General features: G+C 51.7%; 1 protein-coding gene across 1 annotated transcript in view; it reads right to left on the reverse strand.

Annotated features, from left to right (window-relative positions):
* Positions 1–577: 577 nt before the first annotated feature.
* Positions 578–24,000, reverse strand: part of LOC106591981 (neurotrypsin-like) — a gene marked incomplete at its 3' end in the record, with an annotated part of 45,461 nt that continues 22,038 nt past the window's right edge. The window contains exons 2-4 of the mRNA XM_045712645.1: positions 5,879–6,084; positions 1,691–1,781; positions 578–700 (exon numbers count right to left, since the gene is read on the reverse strand). Of these exons, the coding sequence (XP_045568601.1) occupies positions 578–700; positions 1,691–1,781; positions 5,879–6,062 (398 nt within the window). The remainder of the gene's footprint in view (positions 701–1,690; positions 1,782–5,878; positions 6,085–24,000) is intronic.

Below are 24,000 nucleotides of genomic sequence, written 5' to 3' on the forward strand. Positions count from 1 at the left end.
CTGAGGGGAGGGGAGGGGAGGGGAGTTACCTCTTAAAGCAGTGAGGGGAGGGGAGGGGAGTTACCTCTTAAAGCAGTGAGTTGAGGGGAGGGAGGGGAGTTACCTCTTAAAGCAGTGAGGTGAGGGGAGGGGAGGGGAGTTACCTCTTAAAGCAGTGAGCTGAGGGGAGGGGAGGGGAGTTACCTCTTAAAGCAGTGAGCTGAGGGGAGGGGAGGGGAGTTACCTCTTAAAGCAGTGAGGTGAGGGGAGGGGAGTTACCTCTTGCAGTGAGGTGAGGGGAGGGGAGTTACCTCTTAAAGCAGTGAGGGGAGGGGAGGGGAGTTACCTCTTAAAGCAGTGAGGTGAGGGGAGGGAGGGAGGGGAGGGGAGTTACCTCTTAAAGCAGTGAGCTGAGGGGAGGGGAGGGGAGTTACCTCTTAAAGCAGTGAGGGGAGGGGAGGGGAGGGGAGGGAGTTACCTCTTAAAGCAGTGAGCTGAGGGGAGGGGAGGGGAGTTACCTCTTAAAGCAGTGAGGTGAGGTGAGGGGAGGGGAGTTACCTCTTAAAGCAGTGAGGTGAGGTGAGGGGAGGGGAGTTACCTCTTAAAGCAGTGAGCTGAGGTGAGGATCCAACAGGAACTGATGAGAGTCGCTCCACACACCAACCTTCCGTCCCCCCGAGAGCCTCTGAGACGCAGCGCAGCCTGCCATGGCCAGCCTCCCCTACACACACACACACACACACGCACGCACACACGCACGCACGCACGCACGCACGCACGCACACACACACACACACACACACACACACACACTGTTATAAACAAACAATAGAACTGATGAGAGTTAGACATGCATACTAGAACACCCATTAGACACACATACTAGAACTACAACAACCATCATACACCCATACTAGAACTACGACACCCTTTAGACACACATTCTAGAACTACAACACCCACCAGACACTCATACTAGAACTACAACACCCATTAGACACACATACTAGAACTACAACACCCACCAGACACTCATACTAGAACTACAACACCCATCAGACCCCCCATACTAGAACTACAACACCCATCAGACACGCCTGCTAGAACTACAACACCCACCAGGCACGCCTCCTAGAACTACAACACCCATCAGACACCCATACTAGAACTACAACACCCATCAGACACCCATACTAGAACTACAACCCCTATCAACACACCAGATCAACTAGCTGTTTAGGAACCACAAACACAATGTCACTACATCTGGACACATAGTAGTATATATATATATATACATATATACACAGTATATATCTTTCTCTCCTTACCTCAGTATATGTATGTACATATATATATATATATATATATATCTTTCTCTCCTTACCTCAGTATATGTATGTACATATATATATATATATCTTTCTCTCCTTACCTCAGTATATGTATATATATATATATATATATATATCTTTCTCTCCTTACCTCAGTATATGTATGTACATATATATATATATATCTTTCTCTCCTTACCTCAGTATATGTATGTACATATATATATATATCTTTCTCTCCTTACCTCAGTATATGTATATATATATATATATATATATATATCTTTCTCTCCTTACCTCAGTATATATATATATATATATATATATATATATATATATATATATATATATATATATATATATCTTTCTCTCCTTACCTCAGTGAGTTTTCTCCTCCTATGATTCTGCGTTGGCGTGTTTGTATCAGCCTCAACCCACAGACAGGATCTAACACAGACTCCCCCGGACCTAACACAGACAGACAGGACCGTTAGTTTAGGACCTAACACAGACAGACAGGACTGTTAGTTTAGGACCTAACACAGACAGACAGGACCGTTAGTTTAGGATCTAACACAGACAGACAGGACCGTTAGTTTAGGATCTAACACAGACAGACAGGGACGTTAGTTTAGGATCTAACACAGACAGGCAGGGACGTTAGTTTAGGACCTAACACAGACAGACAGGGACGTTAGTTTAGGACCTAACACAGACAGACAGGGACGTTAGTTTAGGACCTAACACAGACAGACAGGGACGTTAGTTTAGGACCTAACACAGACAGACAGGGACGTTAGTTTAGGACCTAACACAGACAGACAGGAACGTTAGTTTAGGACCTAACACAGACAGACAGGGACGTTAGTTTAGGATCTAACACAGACAGACAGGGACGTTAGTTTAGGACCTAACACAGACAGACAGGGACGTTAGTTTAGGACCTAACACAGACAGACAGGGACGTTAGTTTAGGACCTAACACAGACAGACAGGGACGTTAGTTTAGGACCTAACACAGACAGACAGGGACGTTAGTTTAGGACCTAACACAGACAGACAGGGACGTTAGTTTAGGACCTAACACAGACAGACAGGGACGTTAGTTTAGGACCTAACACAGACAGACAGGGACGTTAGTTTAGGACCTAACACAGACAGACAGGGACGTTAGTTTAGGACCTAACACAGACAGACAGGGACGTTAGTTTAGGACCTAACACAGACAGACAGGGACGTTAGTTTAGGACCTAACACAGACAGACAGGGACGTTAGTTTAGGATCTAACACAGACAGACAGGGACGTTAGTTTAGGACCTAACACAGACAGACAGGGACGTTAGTTTAGGACCTAACACAGACAGACAGGGACGTTAGTTTAGGACCTAACACAGACAGACAGGGACGTTAGTTTAGGACCTAACACAGACAGACAGGGACGTTAGTTTAGGACCTAACACAGACAGACAGGGACGTTAGTTTAGGACCTAACACAGACAGACAGGGACGTTAGTTTAGGACCTAACACAGACAGACAGGGACGTTAGTTTAGGATCTAACACAGACAGACAGGGACGTTAGTTTAGGACCTAACACAGACAGACAGGGACGTTAGTTTAGGACCTAACACAGACAGACAGGGACGTTAGTTTAGGACCTAACACAGACAGACAGGGACCTTAGTTTAGGACCTAACACAGACAGACAGGAACGTTAGTTTAGGATCTAACACAGACAGACAGGGACGTTAGTTTAGGATCTAACACAGACAGACAGGGACGTTAGTTTAGGATCTAACACAGACAGACAGGGACGTTAGTTTAGGACCTAACACAGACAGACAGGGACGTTAGTTTAGGACCTAACACAGACAGACAGGGACGTTAGTTTAGGACCTAACACAGACAGACAGGGACGTTAGTTTAGGACCTAACACAGACAGACAGGGACGTTAGTTTAGGACCTAACACAGACAGACAGGGACGTTAGTTTAGGACCTAACACAGACAGACAGGAACGTTAGTTTAGGACCTTACACAGACAGACAGGGACGTTAGTTTAGGATCTAACACAGACAGACAGGGACGTTAGTTTAGGACCTAACACAGACAGACAGGGACGTTAGTTTAGGACCTAACACAGACAGACAGGGACGTTAGTTTAGGACCTAACACAGACAGACAGGGACGTTAGTTTAGGATCTAACACAGACAGACAGGGACGTTAGTTTAGGACCTAACACAGACAGACAGGGACGTTAGTTTAGGACCTAACACAGACAGACAGGGACGTTAGTTTAGGATCTAACACAGACAGACAGGGACGTTAGTTTAGGACCTAACACAGACAGACAGGGACGTTAGTTTAGGACCTAACACAGACAGACAGGGACGTTAGTTTAGGACCTAACACAGACAGACAGGGACGTTAGTTTAGGACCTAACACAGACAGACAGGGACGTTAGTTTAGGACCTAACACAGACAGACAGGGACGTTAGTTTAGGACCTAACACAGACAGACAGGGACGTTAGTTTAGGACCTAACACAGACAGACAGGGACGTTAGTTTAGGACCTAACACAGACAGACAGGGACGTTAGTTTAGGACCTAACACAGACAGACAGGGACCTTAGTTTAGGACCTAACACAGACAGACAGGAACGTTAGTTTAGGATCTAACACAGACAGACAGGGACGTTAGTTTAGGATCTAACACAGACAGACAGGGACGTTAGTTTAGGATCTAACACAGACAGACAGGGACGTTAGTTTAGGACCTAACACAGACAGACAGGGACGTTAGTTTAGGACCTAACACAGACAGACAGGAACGTTAGTTTAGGACCTAACACAGACAGACAGGGACGTTAGTTTAGGACCTAACACAGACAGACAGGGACGTTAGTTTAGGACCTAACACAGACAGACAGGGACGTTAGTTTAGGACCTAACACAGACAGACAGGAACGTTAGTTTAGGACCTTACACAGACAGACAGGGACGTTAGTTTAGGATCTAACACAGACAGACAGGGACGTTAGTTTAGGACCTAACACAGACAGACAGGGACGTTAGTTTAGGACCTAACACAGACAGACAGGGACGTTAGTTTAGGACCTAACACAGACAGACAGGGACGTTAGTTTAGGATCTAACACAGACAGACAGGGACGTTAGTTTAGGACCTAACACAGACAGACAGGGACGTTAGTTTAGGACCTAACACAGACAGACAGGGACGTTAGTTTAGGATCTAACACAGACAGACAGGGACGTTAGTTTAGGACCTAACACAGACAGACAGGGACGTTAGTTTAGGACCTAACACAGACAGACAGGGACGTTAGTTTAGGATCTAACACAGACAGACAGGAACGTTAGTTTAGGACCTAACACAGACAGACAGGGACGTTAGTTTAGGACCTAACACAGACAGACAGGGACGTTAGTTTAGGACCTAACACAGACAGACAGGACCGTTAGTTTAGGACCTAACACAGACAGACAGGGACGTTAGTTTAGGATCTAACACAGACAGACAGGAACGTTAGTTTAGGACCTAACACAGACAGACAGGGACGTTAGTTTAGGACCTAACACAGACAGACAGGGACGTTAGTTTAGGACCTAACACAGACAGACAGGGACGTTAGTTTAGGACCTAACACAGACAGACAGGGACGTTAGTTTAGGACCTAACACAGACAGACAGGACCGTTAGTTTAGGATCTAACACAGACAGACAGACAGGGACGTTAGTTTAGGATCTAACACAGACAGACAGGGACGTTAGTTTAGGACCTAACACAGACAGTCCTCTCTATTTAAATATCACCTCTATGTCCTCTTTATTTAAAATCAGGTTCTAGGTCTATATTTCTATATCATCTCTATGTCCTCTCTATTTAAATCAGGTTCTAGGTCTATATTTCTATATCATCTCTATGTCCTCTTTATTTAAAATCAGGTTCTAGGTCTATATTTCTATATCATCTCTATGTCCTCTCTATTTAAATCAGGTTCTAGGTCTATATTTCTATATCATCTCTATGTCCTCTCTATTTAAATCAGGTTCTAGGTCTATATTTCTATATCATCTCTATGTCCTCTCTATTTAAATCAGGTTCTAGGTCTATATTTCTATATCATCTCTATGTCCTCTCTATTTAAATCAGGTTCTAGGTCTATATTTCTATATCATCTCTATGTCCTCTCTATTTAAATCAGGTTCTAGGTCTATATTTCTATATCATCTCTATCGCCTCTCGTTAAATCAGGTTCTAGGTCTATATTTCTATTTAATCTCTATGTCCTCTTTATTTAAATCAGGTTCTAGGTCTATATTTCTATATCATCTCTACGTCCTCTTGTTAAATCAGGTTCTAGGTCTATATTTCTATATCATCTCATTTGGCTGGGTTGGGGGGGGGTGTCCACGGACCGATACAGTCGAATCTTTAACATTTTAACCGGAATGAATCGTTCAATCTCTATTCATGCTTGATTTCCCCTTAGAACAGATTGACGTAAGATAAAAACATGTTTGTGACATCACCACCGACCTTTGCCCTCTGCGTCGCTGAACCGTGATTGGCCGTAGTCACAGATGACCCCGGCGTCTTCGCTATGGCGACAGTCATGCAACCCGGTTGGCTGTTTGAGGCAGTCGACCAACGAACGCTCCTCGCCAGAACACTTCGCGTTGTCCACATGGATAGGCCCCTCCCCCTCGCCAAAATACGCCATCACACGGGCCTTCGCCACTCCACTGAAGAACACACACAAACATCGCAGACAGAGTGTATGAGCGTCAAACACACTTCCACACAACAGAGCTACACTGAAACACTGAAGATACCAATGAATCGACTAGGATACGGTTGAATCGACTCTGATACGGTTGAATCGACTCTGATACGGTTCAATCGACTAGGATACGGTTGAATCGACTAGGATACGGTTGAACCGACTAGGATACGGTTGAATCGACTAGGATACGGTTGAATCGACTAGGATACGGTTGAATGGACTAGGATACGGTTGAATCGACTAGGATACGGTTGAATCGACTAGGATACGGTTGAATCGACTAGGAAACGGTTGAATCGACTAGGATACGGTTGAATCGACTAGGATACGGTTGAATCGACTAGGATACGGTTGAATCGACTCTGATACGGTTGAATCGACTAGGATACGGTTGAAGCGACCAGGATACGGTTGAATCGACTAGGATACGGTTGAATCGACTAGGATACGGTTGAATCGTTGAATCGACTAGGATACGGTTGAATCCACTAGGATACGGTTGAATCGACTAGGATACGGTTGAATCGTTGAATCGACTAGGATACGGTTGAATCGACTAGGATACGGTTGAATCGACTAGGATACGGTTGAATCGACTAGGATACGGTTGAATCGACTCTGATACGGTTGAATCGACTAGGATACGGTTGAATCGACTAGGACACGGTTGAATCGACTAGGATACGGTTGAATCGACTAGGTTGAATCGACTAGGATACGGTTGAATCGACTAGGATACGGTTGAATCGACTAGGATACGGTTGAATCGACTCTGATACGGTTGAATCGACTAGGATACGGTTGAATCGACTAGGATACGGTTGAATCGACTCTGATACGGTTGAATCGACTAGGATACGGTTGAATCGACTAGGATACGGTTGAATCGACTAGGATACGGTTGAATCGACTCTGATACGGTTGAATCAACTAGGATACGGTTGAATCGACTAGGTTGAATCGACTAGGATACGGTTGAATCGACTAGGTTGAATCGACTAGGATACGGTTGAATCGACTAGGATACGGTTGAATCGACTAGGATACGGTTGAATCGACTAGGATACGGTTGAATCGACTCTGATACGGTTGAATCGACTAGGATACGGTTGAAGCGACCAGGATACGGTTGAATTGACTAGGATACGGTTGAATCGACTAGGATATGGTTGAATCGTTGAATCGACTAGGATACGGTTGAATCCACTAGGATACGGTTGAATCGACTAGGATACGGTTGAATCGTTGAATCGACTAGGATACGGTTGAATCGACTAGGATACGGTTGAATCGACTCTGATACGGTTGAATCGACTAGGATACGGTTGAATCGACTAGGATACGGTTGAATCGACTCTGATACGGTTGAATCGACTAGGATACGGTTGAATCGACTAGGATACGGTTGAATCGTTGAATCGACTAGGATACGGTTGAATCGACTAGGATACGGTTGAATCGACTCTGATACGGTTGAATCGACTAGGATACGGTTGAATTGACTAGGATACGGTTGAATCGACTCTGATACGGTTGAATCGACTAGGATACGGTTGAATCGACTAGGACACGGTTGAATCGACTAGGATACGGTTGAATCGACTAGGTTGAATCGACTAGGATACGGTTGAATCGACTAGGTTGAATCGACTAGGATACGGTTGAATCGACTAGGATACGGTTGAATCGACTAGGATACGGTTGAATCGACTCTGATACGGTTGAATCTGAATCTGTGACTCATTTACAACTGCGACCTGGCCAAGATAAAGCAAAGCAGTTCGACAACATACAACAACACATAGTTACACATGGAGTAAAACAAACATACAGTCAATAATACAGTAGAAAAGTCTATATACAGTGAGTGCAAATGAGGTAATTTAAGGCAGTAAATAGGCCATGGTGGCGAAGTAATTACAATATAGCAATTAAACACTGGAATGGTAGATGTGCAGAAGATGAATGTGCAAGTAGAGATACTGGGGTGCAAAGGAGCAAGATAAATAAATAAATACAGTATGGGGATGAGGTAGATAGATAGATGGGCTGTTTACAGATGGGCTGTGTACAGGTGCAGTGATCTGTGAGTTGCTCTGACAGCTGGTGCTTAAAGCTAGTGAGGGAGATATGAGTCTCCAGCTTCAGTGATTTCTGCAGTTCGTTCCAGTCATTGGCAGCAGAGAACTGGAAGGAAAGGTGACCAAAGGAGGAATTGGCTTTGGAGGTGACCAGTGAGATATACCTTCTGGAGCGCTGCTACGGGTGGGTGCTGCTATGGTGACCAGTGAGCTGAGATAAGGCGGGGCTTTACCTAGCAGAGATAGGTCTACCAACTGAATCGTCATTGTAACTAATTGAATCATCACTGTAACCAACTGAATCATCACTGTAACCAACTGAATCGTCATTGTAACCAACTGAATCGTCATTGTAACCAACTGAATCATCATTGTAACCAACTGAATCATCATTGTAACCAACTGAATCATCATTGTAACCAACTGAATCATCATTGTAACCAACTGAATCATCACTCTAACCAACTGAATCATCATTGTAACCAACTGAATCATCACTGTAACCAACTGAATCATCATTGTAACCAACTGAATCATCACTGTAACCAACTGAATCATCATTGTAACCAACTGAATCATCATTGTAACCAACTGAATCATCACTGTAACCAACTGAATCATCATTGTAACCAACAGAATCAGCACTGTAACAAACTGAATGAGCACTGTAACAAACTGAATCATCATTGTAACTAACTGAATCATCACTGTAACCAACTGAATCATTTTTTAACAACTGAATCATCACTGTAACTAACTGTAACAGTTTACTACTACCATTAAACTTCAATAGCCTGGGAGTTTATTTGCTTCAAATCACTGAACACAACCGGAGACAGAATTCAATTGGAGACAGGCATCTACTTCCTTATCGGCTAGATTCCTTAGTTGCCACATCCTTTATTTAGGGGGGGGGGACTTATACATGTATGATACAAGCATAGATTATTGACGAATATAACTTAATAATGCCTCAAGAGCTCAGCTCAACTGTCACCCCCCCGTCAGAACCCAACATATACGCTTGTTTTACTTCCAATGTTTGCAAACAAACGCAATATAGCCTCAAAACACGGTTAAAATTATACATTTGATAAACCAAGAAGGCTCAGTCCTTGCATCCATAGCTGTGTGTATGAATTTGAGATGGGTTACATTTCTCCAGGCCTACCCAAAACAGAGGCGTTTTGTTATTGTTTCATCTTAAGGCTCGAGCTTTGATAGACACACAGCTTTTACTCAATACAACGTGACCAGTATGACCTCTATAAACGTTATAATAATACATACAGCCCAGCCCAGAGAGACAGACTAGGGCTCCCTATCAGCCAGCCCAGATCAGAGAGACAGACTAGGGCTCCCTATCAGCCAGCCCAGATCAGATAGACAGACTAGGGCTCCCTATCAGCCAGCCCAGATCAGAGAGACAGACCAGGGCTTCCTATCAGCCAGCCCAGATCAGAGAGAGACAGACTAGGGCTTCCTATCAGCCAGCCCAGATCAGAGAGACAGACCAGGGCTCCCTATCAGCCAGATCAGAGAGACAGACTAGGGCTTCCTATCAGCCAGCCCAGATCAGAGAGAGACAGATTAGGGCTTCCTATCAGCCAGCCCAGATCAGAGAGACAGACTAGGGCTCCCTATCAGCCAGCCCAGATCAGATAGACAGACTAGGGATCCCTATCAGCCAGCCTAGATCAGAGAGACAGACTAGGGCTCCCTATCAGCCAGCCCAGATCAGAGAGAGAGACTAGGGCTCCCTATCAGCCAGCCCAGAGAGACAGACTAGGGCTTCCTATCAGCCAGCCCAGATCAGAGAGAGACAGACTAGGGCTCCCTATCAGCCAGCCCAGATCAGAGAGACAGACTAGGGCTCCCTATCAGCCAGCCCAGAGAGACAGACTAGGGCTCCCTATCAGCCAGCCCAGATCAGAGAGAGAGACTAGGGCTCCCTATCAGCCAGCCCAGAGAGACAGACTAGGGCTCCCTATCAGCCAGCCCAGATCAGAGAGAGACAGACTAGGGCCCTCTATCAGCCAGCCCAGCCCAGATCAGAGAGACAGACTAGGGCTCCCTATCAGCCAGCCCAGAGAGACAGACTAGGGCTTCCTATCAGCCAGCCCAGATCAGAGAGACAGACTAGGGCTCCCTATCAGCCAGCCCAGATCAGAGAGACAGACCAGGGCTCCCTATCAGCCAGCCCAGATCAGAGAGAGACAGACTAGGGCTTCCTATCAGCCAGCCCAGATCAGATAGACAGACTAGGGCTCCCTATCAGCCAGCCCAGATCAGAGAGAGAGACTAGGGCCCTCTATCAGCCAGCCCAGATCAGAGAGACAGACTAGGGCTCCCTATCAGCCAGCCCAGATCAGAGAGAGAGACTAGGGCTCCCTATCAGCCAGCCCAGATCAGAGAGACAGACTAGGGCTCCCTATCAGCCAGCCCAGATAAGAGACAGAGACTCGGGCTCCCAATCAGCCAGCCCAGATCAGAGAGAGAGACTAGGGCTCCCTATCAGCCAGCCCAGATCAGAGAGAGAGACTAGGGCTTCCTATCAGCCAGCCCAGATCAGAGAGACAGACTAGGGCTCCCTATCAGCCAGCCCAGATCAGAGAGAGACAGACTAGGGCCCCCTATCAGCCAGCCCAGATCAGATAGACAGACTAGGGCTTCCTATCAGCCAGCCCAGATCAGAGAGACAGACTAGGGCTTCCTATCAGCCAGCCCAGAGAGACAGACTAGGGCTCCCTATCAGCCAGCCCAGATCAGAGAGACAGACTAGGGCTCCCTATCAGCCAGATCAGAGAGACAGACTAGGGCTTCCTATCAGCCAGCCCAGAGAGACAGACTAGGGCTCCCTATCAGCCAGCCCAGATCAGAGAGACAGACTAGGGCTCCCTATCAGCCAGATCAGAGAGACAGACTAGGGCTCCCTATCAGCCAGCCCAGATCAGAGAGAGACAGACTAGGGCTTCCTATCAGCCAGCCCAGATCAGAGAGACAGACTAGGGCTCCCTATCAGCCAGCCCAGATCAGAGAGACAGACTAGGGCTCCCTATCAGCCAGCCCAGAGAGACAGATTAGGGCTCCCTATCAGCCAGCCCAGATCAGAGAGAGAGACTAGGGCTCCCTATCAGCCAGCCCAGATCAGAGAGACAGACTAGGGCTCCCTATCAGCCAGATCAGAGAGACAGACCAGGGCTCCCTATCAGCCAGCCCAGATCAGAGAGAGACAGACTAGGGCTCCCTATCAGCCAGCCCAGATCAGAGAGACAGACTAGGGCTCCCTATCAGCCAGCCCAGATCAGAGAGAGAGACTAGGGCTCCCTATCAGCCAGCCCAGATCAGAGAGAGAGACTAGGGCTCCCTATCAGCCAGCCCAGATCAGAGAGACAGACCAGGGCTCCCTATCAGCCAGCCCAGATCAGAGAGAGACAGACCAGGGCTCCCTATCAGCCAGCCCAGATCAGAGAGAGACAGACTAGGGCTCCCTATCAGCCAGCCCAGATCAGAGAGACAGACTAGGGCTCCCTATCAGCCAGCCCAGATCAGAGAGAGAGACTAGGGCTCCCTATCAGCCAGCCCAGATCAGAGAGAAGACTAGGGCTCCCTATCAGCCAGCCCAGATCAGAGAGACAGACCAGGGCTCCCTATCAGCCAGCCCAGATCAGAGAGAGAGACTAGGGCTCCCTATCAGCCAGCCCAGATCAGAGAGACAGACTAGGGCTCCCTATCAGCCAGCCCAGATAAGAGACAGAGACTCGGGCTCCCTATCAGCCAGCCCAGATCAGAGAGAGACAGACTAGGGCTCCCTATCAGCCAGCCCAGATAAGAGACAGAGACTCGGGCTCCCTATCAGCCAGCCCAGATCAGAGAGAGAGACTAGGGCTCCCTATCAGCCAGCCCAGATAAGAGACAGAGACTCGGGCTCCCTATCAGCCAGCCCAGATCAGAGAGAGAGACTAGGGCTCCCTATCAGCCAGCCCAGAGAGACAGACTAGGGCTTCCTATCAGCCAGCCCAGATCAGAGAGACAGACTAGGGCTCCCTATCAGCCAGCCCAGATCAGAGAGACAGACTAGGGCTCCCTATCAGCCAGCCCAGATCAGAGAGAGACAGACTAGGGCTTCCTATCAGCCAGCCCAGATCAGATAGACAGACCAGGGCTCCCTATCAGCCAGCCCAGATCAGAGAGAGACAGACTAGGGCTTCCTATCAGCCAGCCCAGATCAGATAGACAGACTAGGGCTCCCTATCAGCCAGCCCAGATCAGAGAGAGAGACTAGGGCTCCCTATCAGCCAGCCCAGATCAGAGAGAGACAGACTAGGGCTCCCTATCAGCCAGCCCAGATCAGAGAGACAGACTAGGGCTCCCTATCAGCCATCCCAGATCAGAAAGACAGACTAGGGCTTCCTATCAGCCAGCCCAGATCAGAGAGACAGACTAGGGCTTCCTATCAGCCAGCCCAGATCAGATAGACAGACTAGGGCTCCCTATCAGCCAGCCCAGATCAGAGAGAGACAGACTAGGGCTTCCTATCAGCCAGCCCAGATCAGAGAGAGACAGACTAGGGCTTCCTATCAGCCAGCCCAGATCAGAGAGACAGACTAGGGCTTCCTATCAGCCAGCCCAGATCAGATAGACAGACTAGGGCTCCCTATCAGCCAGCCCAGATCAGAGAGAGACAGACTAGGGCTCCCTATCAGCCAGCCCAGAGAGACAGACTAGGGCTTCCTATCAGCCAGCCCAGATCAGAGAGAGACAGACTAGGGCTCCCTATCAGCCAGCCCAGATCAGAGAGACAGACCAGGGCTCCCTATCAGCCAGCCCAGATCAGAGAGAGACAGACTAGGGCTTCCTATCAGCCAGCACAGATCAGAGAGAGAGACTAGGGCTCCCTATCAGCCAGCCCAGAGAGACAGACTAGGGCTCCCTATCAGCCAGCCCAGATCAGAGAGAGACAGACCAGGGCTCCCTATCAGCCAGCCCAGATCAGAGAGACAGACTAGGGCTCCCTATCAGCCAGCCCAGATCAGAGAGAGAGACTAGGGCTCCCTATCAGCCAGCCCAGATCAGAGAGAGAGACTAGGGCTCCCTATCAGCCAGCCCAGATCAGAGAGACAGACCAGGGCTCCCTATCAGCCAGCCCAGATCAGAGAGAGAGACTAGGGCTCCCTATCAGCCAGCCCAGATCAGAGAGACAGACTAGGGCTCCCTATCAGCCAGCCCAGATAAGAGACAGAGACTCGGGCTCCCTATCAGCCAGCCCAGATCAGAGAGAGACAGACTAGGGCTCCCTATCAGCCAGCCCAGATAAGAGACAGAGACTCGGGCTCCCTATCAGCCAGCCCAGATCAGAGAGAGAGACTAGGGCTCCCTATCAGCCAGCCCAGATAAGAGACAGAGACTCGGGCTCCCTATCAGCCAGCCCAGATCAGAGAGAGAGACTAGGGCTCCCTATCAGCCAGCCCAGAGAGACAGACTAGGGCTTCCTATCAGCCAGCCCAGATCAGAGAGACAGACTAGGGCTCCCTATCAGCCAGCCCAGATCAGAGAGACAGACTAGGGCTCCCTATCAGCCAGCCCAGATCAGAGAGAGACAGACTAGGGCTTCCTATCAGCCAGCCCAGATCAGATAGACAGACTAGGGCTCCCTATCAGCCAGCCCAGATCAGAGAGAGACAGACTAGGGCTTCCTATCAGCCAGCCCAGATCAGATAGACAGACTAGGGCTCCCTATCAGCCAGCCCAGATCAGAGAGAGAGACTAGGGCTCCCTATCAGCCAGCCCAGATCAGAGAGAGACAGACTAGGGCTCCCTATCAGCCAGCCCAGATCAGAGAGACAGACTAGGGCTCCCTATCAGCCAGCCCAGATCAGAGAGACAGACTAGGGCTTCCTATCAGCCAGCCCAGATCAGAGAGACAGACTAGGGCTTCCTATCAGCCAGCCCAGATCAGATAGACAGACTAGGGCTCCCTATCAGCCAGCCCAGATCAGAGAGAGACAGACTAGGGCTCCCTATCAGCCAGCCCAGATAAGAGACAGAGACTCGGGCTCCCTATCAGCCAGCCCAGATCAGAGAGAGAGACTAGGGCTCCCTATCAGCCAGCCCAGATAAGAGACAGAGACTCGGGCTCCCTATCAGCCAGCCCAGATCAGAGAGAGAGACTAGGGCTCCCTATCAGCCAGCCCAGAGAGACAGACTAGGGCTTCCTATCAGCCAGCCCAGATCAGAGAGACAGACTAGGGCTCCCTATCAGCCAGCCCAGATCAGAGAGACAGACTAGGGCTCCCTATCAGCCAGCCCAGATCAGAGAGAGACAGACTAGGGCTTCCTATCAGCCAGCCCAGATCAGATAGACAGACTAGGGCTCCCTATCAGCCAGCCCAGATCAGAGAGAGACAGACTAGGGCTTCCTATCAGCCAGCCCAGATCAGATAGACAGACTAGGGCTCCCTATCAGCCAGCCCAGATCAGAGAGAGAGACTAGGGCTCCCTATCAGCCAGCCCAGATCAGAGAGAGACAGACTAGGGCTCCCTATCAGCCAGCCCAGATCAGAGAGACAGACTAGGGCTCCCTATCAGCCAGCCCAGATCAGAGAGACAGACTAGGGCTTCCTATCAGCCAGCCCAGATCAGAGAGACAGACTAGGGCTTCCTATCAGCCAGCCCAGATCAGATAGACAGACTAGGGCTCCCTATCAGCCAGCCCAGATCAGAGAGATACAGACTAGGGCTTCCTATCAGCCAGCCCAGATCAGAGAGAGACAGACTAGGGCTTCCTATCAGCCAGCCCAGATCAGAGAGACAGACTAGGGCTTCCTATCAGCCAGCCCAGATCAGATAGACAGACTAGGGCTCCCTATCAGCCAGCCCAGATCAGAGAGAGACAGACTAGGGCTCCCTATCAGCCAGCCCAGAGAGACAGACTAGGGCTTCCTATCAGCCAGCCCAGATCAGAGAGAGACAGACTAGGGCTCCCTATCAGCCAGCCCAGATCAGAGAGACAGACCAGGGCTCCCTATCAGCCAGCCCAGATCAGAGAGAGACAGACTAGGGCTTCCTATCAGCCAGCCCAGATCAGAGAGAGAGACTAGGGCTCCCTATCAGCCAGCCCAGAGAGACAGACTAGGGCTTCCTATCAGCCAGCCCAGATCAGAGAGAGACAGACTAGGGCTCCCTATCAGCCAGCCCAGATCAGAGAGACAGACTAGGGCTCCCTATCAGCCAGATCAGAGAGACAGACTAGGGCTTCCTATCAGCCAGCCCAGATCAGAGAGACAGACTAGGGCTCCCTATCAGCCAGCCCAGATCAGAGAGAGACAGACTAGGGCTCCCTATCAGCCAGCCCAGATCAGAGAGACAGACTAGTGCTCCCTATCAGCCAGCCCAGATCAGAGAGACAGACTAGTGCTCCCTATCAGCCAGCCCAGATCAGAGAGACAGACTAGGGCTCCCTATCAGCCAGATCAGAGAGACAGACTAGGGCTTCCTATCAGCCAGCCCAGATCAGAGAGACAGACTAGGGCTCCCTATCAGCCAGCCCAGATCAGAGAGAGACAGACTAGGGCTCCCTATCAGCCAGCCCAGATCAGAGAGACAGACTAGTGCTCCCTATCAGCCAGCCCAGATCAGAGAGACAGACTAGGGCTTCCTATCAGCCAGCCCAGATCAGAGAGACAGACTAGGGCTCCCTATCAGCCAGCCCAGATCAGAGAGACAGACTAGGGCTCCCTATCAGCCAGCCCAGATCAGAGAGACAGACTAGGGCTCCCTATCAGCCAGCCCAGATCAGAGAGAGACAGACTAGGACTCCCTATCAGCCAGCCCAGAGAGACAGATTAGGGCTCCCTATCAGCCAGCCCAGATCAGAGAGACAGACTAGGGCTCCCTATCAGCCAGCCCAGATCAGAGAGACAGACTAGGGCTCCCTATCAGCCAGCCCAGATCAGAGAGACAGACTAGTGCTCCCTATCAGCCAGCCCAGATCAGAGAGACAGACTAGGGCTCCCTATCAGCCAGCCCAGATCAGAGAGACAGACTAGGGCTCCCTATCAGCCAGCCCAGATCAGAGAGACAGACTAGTGCTCCCTATCAGCCAGCCCAGATCAGAGAGACAGACTAGGGCTCCCTATCAGCCAGCCCAGATCAGAGAGACAGACTAGGGCTCCCTATCAGCCAGCCCAGATCAGAGAGAGACAGACTAGGACTCCCTATCAGCCAGCCCAGAGAGACAGACTAGGGCTCCCTATCAGCCAGCCCAGATCAGAGAGACAGACTAGGGCTCCCTATCAGCCAGCCCAGATCAGAGAGACAGACTAGTGCTCCCTATCAGCCAGCCCAGATCAGAGAGACAGACTAGGGCTTCCTATCAGCCAGCCCAGATCAGAGAGACAGACTAGGGCTTCCTATCAGCCAGCCCAGATCAGAGAGAGACAGATTAGGGCTTCCTATCAGCCAGCCCAGAGAGACAGACTAGGGCTCCCTATCAGCCAGCCCAGATCAGAGAGACAGACTAGGGCTCCCTATCAGCCAGCCCAGATGTAGTTCTTCAGCACCATTCTCTCACTGGGCCTTGTTGAGCCTTGTATCCCCTCTGTTGTTACAGCGAGATCACAGCAGATAGACTTCAGTATTCAACGTTTGTCCAGGTCCCCAGGACGACAGGAGACGCCTTCAACACCGTCCACCCTGAGCAACGTGAGCATGTATTCCTTTATGCTAAACAGTAAAAAAAATAAAATAATCTGTTTTAACAACCTTAACCTTTCCCTACTTTCACTTCCCCCATAGACGTTTATTCCCCCCCCCAGACAAACGTTGAATACTGAAATGAAAGCATGAGATCTTGTTGGTAGTTGAGCCATCCATGTCCAACCCCACTGCTGTCTCCTCCATGTCCAAACCCCACTGCTGTCTCCTCCATGTCCAAACCCCACTGCTGTCTCCTCCATGTCCAAACCCCACTGCTGTCTCCTCCATGTCCAACCCCACTGCTGTCTCCTCCATGTCCAACCCCACTGCTGTCTCCTCCATGTCCAAACCCCACTGCTGTCTCCTCCATGTCCAAACCCCACTGCTGTCTCCTCCATGTCCAACCCCCACTGCTGTCTCCTCCATGTCCAACCCCACTGCTGTCTCCTCCATGTCCAACCCCACTGCTGTCTCCTCCATGTCCAACCCCACTGCTGTCTCCTCCATGTCCAACCCCACTGCTGTCTCCTCCATGTCCAACCCCACTGCTGTCTCCTCCATGTCCAACCCCACTGCTGTCTCCTCCATGTCCAACCCCACTGCTGTCTCCTCCATGTCCAAACCCCACTGCTGTCTCTGTGTCCAAACCCCACTGCTGTCTCCTCCATGTCCAAACCCCACTGCTGTCTCCTCCATGTCCAAACCCCACTGCTGTCTCCTCCATGTCCAACCCCACTGCTGTCTCCTCCATGTCCAACCCCACTGCTGTCTCCTCCATGTCCAACCCCACTGCTGTCTCCTCCATGTCCAACCCCACTGCTGTCTCCTCCATGTCCAACCCCACTGCTGTCTCCTCCATGTCCAAACCCCACTGCTGTCTCTGTGTCCAAACCCCACTGCTGTCTCCTCCATGTCCAACCCCACTGCTGTCTCCTCCATGTCCAAACCCCACTGCTGTCTCCTCCATGTCCAACCCCACTGCTGTCTCCTCCATGTCCAAACCCCACTGCTGTCTCCTCCATGTCCAAACCCCACTGCTGTCTCCTCCATGTCCAAACCCCACTGCTGTCTCCTCCATGTCCAACCCCACTGCTGTCTCTGTGTCCAAACCCCACTGCTGTCTCCTCCATGTCCAAACCCCACTGCTGTCTCCTCCATGTCCAACCCCACTGCTGTCTCCTCCATGTCCAACCCCCACTGCTGTCTCCTCCATGTCCAACCCCACTGCTGTCTCCTCCATGTCCAACCCCACTGCTGTCTCCTCCATGTCCAACCCCCACTGCTGTCTCCTCCATGTCCAAACCCCACTGCTGTCTCCTCCATGTCCAAACCCCACTGCTGTCTCCTCCATGTCCAAACCCCACTGCTGTCTCCTCCATGTCCAACCCCACTGCTGTCTCCTCCATGTCCAAACCCCACTGCTGTCTCCTCCATGTCCAAACCCCACTGCTGTCTCCTCCATGTCCAAACCCCACTGCTGTCTCCTCCATGTCCAAACCCCACTGCTGTCTCCTCCATGTCCAACCCCACTGCTGTCTCCTCCATGTCCAAACCCCACTGCTGTCTCCTCCATGTCCAAACCCCACTGCTGTCTCCTCCATGTCCAACCCCACTGCTGTCTCTGTGTCCAAACCCCACTGCTGTCTCCTCCATGTCCAACCCCACTGCTGTCTCCTCCATGTCCAAACCCCACTGCTGTCTCCATGTCCAAACCCCACTGCTGTCTCCATGTCCAACCCCACTGCTGTCTCCTCCATGTCCAACCCCACTGCTGTCTCCTCCATGTCCAAACCCCACTGCTGTCTCTGTGTCCAAACCCCACTGCTGTCTCCTCCATGTCCAACCCCACTGCTGTCTCCTCCATGTCCAAACCCCACTGCTGTCTCCATGTCCAACCCCACTGCTGTCTCTGTGTCCAAACCCCACTGCTGTCTCCTCCATGTCCAACCCCACTGCTGTCTCCTCCATGTCCAACCCCACTGCTGTCTCCTCCATGTCCAAACCCCACTGCTGTCTCCTCCATGTCCAAACCCCACTGCTGTCTCCTCCATGTCCAACCCCACTGCTGTCTCCTCCATGTCCAAACCCCACTGCTGTCTCCTCCATGTCCAAACCCCACTGCTGTCTCCTCCATGTCCAAACCCCACTGCTGTCTCCTCCATGTCCAAACCCCACTGCTGTCTCCTCCATGTCCAAACCCCACTGCTGTCTCCTCCATGTCCAAACCCCACTGCTGTCTCCTCCATGTCCCAAACCCACTGCTCTCTGTGTCCAAACCCCACTGCTGTCTCCTCCGTGTCCAAACCCCACTGCTGTCTCCTCCATGTCCAAACCCCACTGCTGTCTCCTCCATGTCCAAACCCCACTGCTGTCTCCTCCATGTCCAAACCCCACTGCTGTCTCCTCCATGTCCAAACCCCACTGCTGTCTCCTCCATGTCCAAACCCCACTGCTGTCTCCTCCATGTCCAAACCCCACTGCTGTCTCCTCCATGTCCAAACCCCACTGCTGTCTCCTCCATGTCCAAACCCCACTGCTGTCTCCTCCATGTCCAAACCCCACTGCTGTCTCCTCCATGTCCAAACCCCACTGCTGTCTCCTCCATGTCCAAACCCCACTGCTGTCTCCTCCATGTCCAAACCCCACTGCTGTCTCCTCCATGTCCAAACCCCACTGCTGTCTCCTCCATGTCCAAACCCCACTGCTGTCTCCTCCATGTCCAAACCCCACTGCTGTCTCCTCCATGTCCAAACCCCACTGCTGTCTCCTCCATGTCCAAACCCCACTGCTGTCTCCTCCATGTCCAAACCCCACTGCTGTCTCTCCGTGTCCAAACCCCACTGCTGTCTCCTCCATGTCCAAACCCCACTGCTGTCTCCTCCATGTCCAAACCCCACTGCTGTCTCCTCCATGTCCAAACCCCACTGCTGTCTCCTCCATGTCCAAACCCCACTGCTGTCTCCTCCATGTCCAAACCCCACTGCTGTCTCCTCCATGTCCAAACCCCACTGCTGTCTCCTCCATGTCCAAACCCCACTGCTGTCTCCTCCATGTCCAAACCCCACTGCTGTCTCCTCCATGTCCAAACCCCACTGCTGTCTCCTCCATGTCCAAACCCCACTGCTGTCTCCTCCATGTCCAAACCCCACTGCTGTCTCCTCCATGTCCAAACCCCACTGCTGTCTCCTCCATGTCCAAACCCCACTGCTGTCTCCTCCATGTCCAAACCCCACTGCTGTCTCCTCCATGTCCAAACCCCACTGCTGTCTCCTCCATGTCCAAACCCCACTGCTGTCTCTCCGTGTCCAAACCCCACTGCTGTCTCCTCCATGTCCAAACCCCACTGCTGTCTCCTCCATGTCCAAACCCCACTGCTGTCTCCTCCATGTCCAAACCCCACTGCTGTCTCCTCCATGTCCAAACCCCACTGCTGTCTCCTCCATGTCCAAACCCCACTGCTGTCTCCTCCATGTCCAAACCCCACTGCTGTCTCCTGTGTCCAAACCCCACTGCTGTCTCCTCCATGTCCAAACCCCACTGCTGTCTCCTCCATGTCCAAACCCCACTGCTGTCTCCTCCATGTCCAAACCCCACTGCTGTCTCCTCCATGTCCAAACCCCACTGCTGTCTCCTCCATGTCCAAACCCCACTGCTGTCTCCTCCATGTCCAAACCCCACTGCTGTCTCCTGTGTCCAAACCCCACTGCTGTCTCCTCCATGTCCAAACCCCACTGCTGTCTCTGTGTCCAAACCCCACTGCTGTCTCCTCCATGTCCAACCCCACTGCTGTCTCCTCCATGTCCAAACCCCACTGCTGTCTCCTGTGTCCAAACCCCACTGCTGTCTCCTCCATGTCCAAACCCCACTGCTGTCTCCTCCATGTCCAAACCCCACTGCTGTCTCCTCCATGTCCAAACCCCACTGCTGTCTCCTCCATGTCCAAACCCCACTGCTGTCTCCTCCATGTCCAAACCCCACTGCTGTCTCCTCCATGTCCAAACCCCACTGCTGTCTCCATGTCCAAACCCCACTGCTGTCTCCTCCATGTCCAAACCCCACTGCTGTCTCTGTGTCCAAACCCCACTGCTGTCTCCTCCATGTCCAACCCCCACTGCTGTCCCCTCCATGTCCAAACCCCACTGCTGTCTCCTCCATGTCCAAACCCCACTGCTGTCTCCTCCATGTCCAACCCCACTGCTGTCTCCTCCATGTCCAAACCCCACTGCTGTCTCCTCCATGTCCAAACCCCACTGCTGTCTCCTCCATGTCCAAACCCCACTGCTGTCTCCTCCATGTCCAAACCCCACTGCTGTCTCCTCCATGTCCAAACCCCACTGCTGTCTCCTCCATGTCCAACCCCACTGCTGTCTCCTCCATGTCCAAACCCCACTGCTGTCTCCTCCATGTCCAAACCCAACTGCTGTCTCCTCCATGTCCAACCCCACTGCTGTCTCCTCCATGTCCAAACCCCACTGCTGTCTCCTCCATGTCCAAACCCCACTGCTGTCTCCTCCATGTCCAAACCCCACTGCTGTCTCCTCCATGTCCAAACCCCACTGCTGTCTCCTCCATGTCCAAACCCCACTGCTGTCTCCTCCATGTCCAAACCCCACTGCTGTCTCCTCCATGTCCAAACCCCACTGCTGTCTCCTCCATGTCCAAACCCCACTGCTGTCTCCTCCATGTCCAAACCCCACTGCTGTCTCCTCCATGTCCAAACCCCACTGCTGTCTCCTCCATGTCCAAACCCCACTGCTGTCTCCTCCATGTCCAAACCCCACTGCTGTCTCCTCCATGTCCAAACCCCACTGCTGTCTCCTCCATGTCCAAACCCCACTGCTGTCTCCTCCATGTCCAAACCCCACTGCTGTCTCCTCCATGTCCAAACCCCACTGCTGTCTCCTCCATGTCCAAACCCCACTGCTGTCTCCTCCATGTCCAAACCCCACTGCTGTCTCTGTGTCCAAACCCCACTGCTGTCTCCTCCATGTCCAAACCCCACTGCTGTCTCCTCCATGTCCAAACCCCACTGCTGTCTCCTCCATGTCCAAACCCCACTGCTGTCTCCTCCATGTCCAAACCCCACTGCTGTCTCTGTGTCCAAACCCCACTGCTGTCTCCTCCATGTCCAAACCCCACTGCTGTCTCCTCCATGTCCAAACCCCACTGCTGTCTCCTCCATGTCCAAACCCCACTGCTGTCTCCTCCATGTCCAAACCCCACTGCTGTCTCCTCCATGTCCAAACCCCACTGCTGTCTCCTCCATGTCCAAACCCCACTGCTGTCTCCTCCATGTCCAACCCCACTGCTGTCTCCTCCATGTCCAAACCCCACTGCTGTCTCCTCCATGTCCAAACCCCACTGCTGTCTCCTCCATGTCCAAACCCCACTGCTGTCTCCTCCATGTCCAAACCCCACTGCAGTCTCCTCCATGTCCAAACCCCACTGCTGTCTCCTCCATGTCCAACCCCACTGCTGTCTCCTCCATGTCCAAACCCCACTGCTGTCTCCTCCATGTCCCAACCCCACTGCTGTCTCTGTGTCCAAACCCCACTGCTGTCTCCTCCATGTCCAAACCCCACTGCTGTCTCCTCCATGTCCAAACCCCACTGCTGTCTCCTCCATGTCCAAACCCCACTGCTGTCTCCTCCATGTCCAAACCCCACTGCTGTCTCCTCCATGTCCAAACCCCACTGCTGTCTCCTCCATGTCCAAACCCCACTGCTGTCTCCTCCATGTCCAAACCCCACTGCTGTCTCTGTGTCCAAACCCCACTGCTGTCTCCTCCATGTCCAAACCCCACTGCTGTCTCTGTGTCCAAACCCCACTGCTGTCTCCTCCATGTCCAACCCCACTGCTGTCTCCTCCATGTCCAAACCCCACTGCTGTCTCTGTGTCCAAACCCCACTGCTGTCTCCTCCATGTCCAAACCCCACTGCTGTCTCCTCCATGTCCAAACCCCACTGCTGTCTCCTCCATGTCCAAACCCCACTGCTGTCTCCTCCATGTCCAAACCCCACTGCTGTCTCCTCCATGTCCAAACCCCACTGCTGTCTCCATGTCCAAACCCCACTGCTGTCTCCTCCATGTCCAAACCCCACTGCTGTCTCTGTGTCCAAACCCCACTGCTGTCTCCTCCATGTCCAACCCCCACTGCTGTCCCTCCATGTCCAAACCCCACTGCTGTCTCCTCCAGGTCCAAACCCCACTGCTGTCTCCTCCATGTCCAAACCCCACTGCTGTCTCCTCCATGTCCAACCCCACTGCTGTCTCCTCCATGTCCAAACCCCACTGCTGTCTCCTCCATGTCCAAACCCCACTGCTGTCTCCTCCATGTCCAAACCCCACTGCTGTCTCCTCCATGTCCAAACCCCACTGCTGTCTCCTCCATGTCCAACCCCACTGCTGTCTCCTCCATGTCCAAACCCCACTGCTGTCTCCTCCATGTCCAAACCCAACTGCTGTCTCCTCCATGTCCAACCCCACTGCTGTCTCCTCCATGTCCAACCCCACTGCTGTCTCCTCCATGTCCAAACCCCACTGCTGTCTCCTCCATGTCCAAACCCCACTGCTGTCTCCTCCATGTCCAAACCCCACTGCTGTCTCCTCCATGTCCAAACCCCACTGCTGTCTCCTCCATGTCCAAACCCCACTGCTGTCTCCTCCATGTCCAAACCCCACTGCTGTCTCCTCCATGTCCAAACCCCACTGCTGTCTCCTCCATGTCCAAACCCCACTGCTGTCTCCTCCATGTCCAAACCCCACTGCTGTCTCCTCCATGTCCAAACCCCACTGCTGTCTCCTCCATGTCCAAACCCCACTGCTGTCTCTCCATGTCCAAACCCCACTGCTGTCTCCTCCATGTCCAAACCCCACTGCTGTCTCCTCCATGTCCAAACCCCACTGCTGTCTCCTCCATGTCCAAACCCCACTGCTGTCTCCTCCATGTCCAACCCCACTGCTGTCTCCTCCATGTCTAAACCCCACTGCTGTCTCCTCCATGTCCAAACCCCACTGCTGTCTCTGTGTCCAAACCCCACTGCTGTCTCCTCCATGTCCAAACCCCACTGCTGTCTCCTCCATGTCCAAACCCCACT

This window comes from Salmo salar, unplaced genomic scaffold (genome assembly GCF_905237065.1).
Source record: "Salmo salar unplaced genomic scaffold, Ssal_v3.1, whole genome shotgun sequence".
NCBI classification, from domain to species: domain Eukaryota; kingdom Metazoa; phylum Chordata; class Actinopteri; order Salmoniformes; family Salmonidae; genus Salmo; species Salmo salar.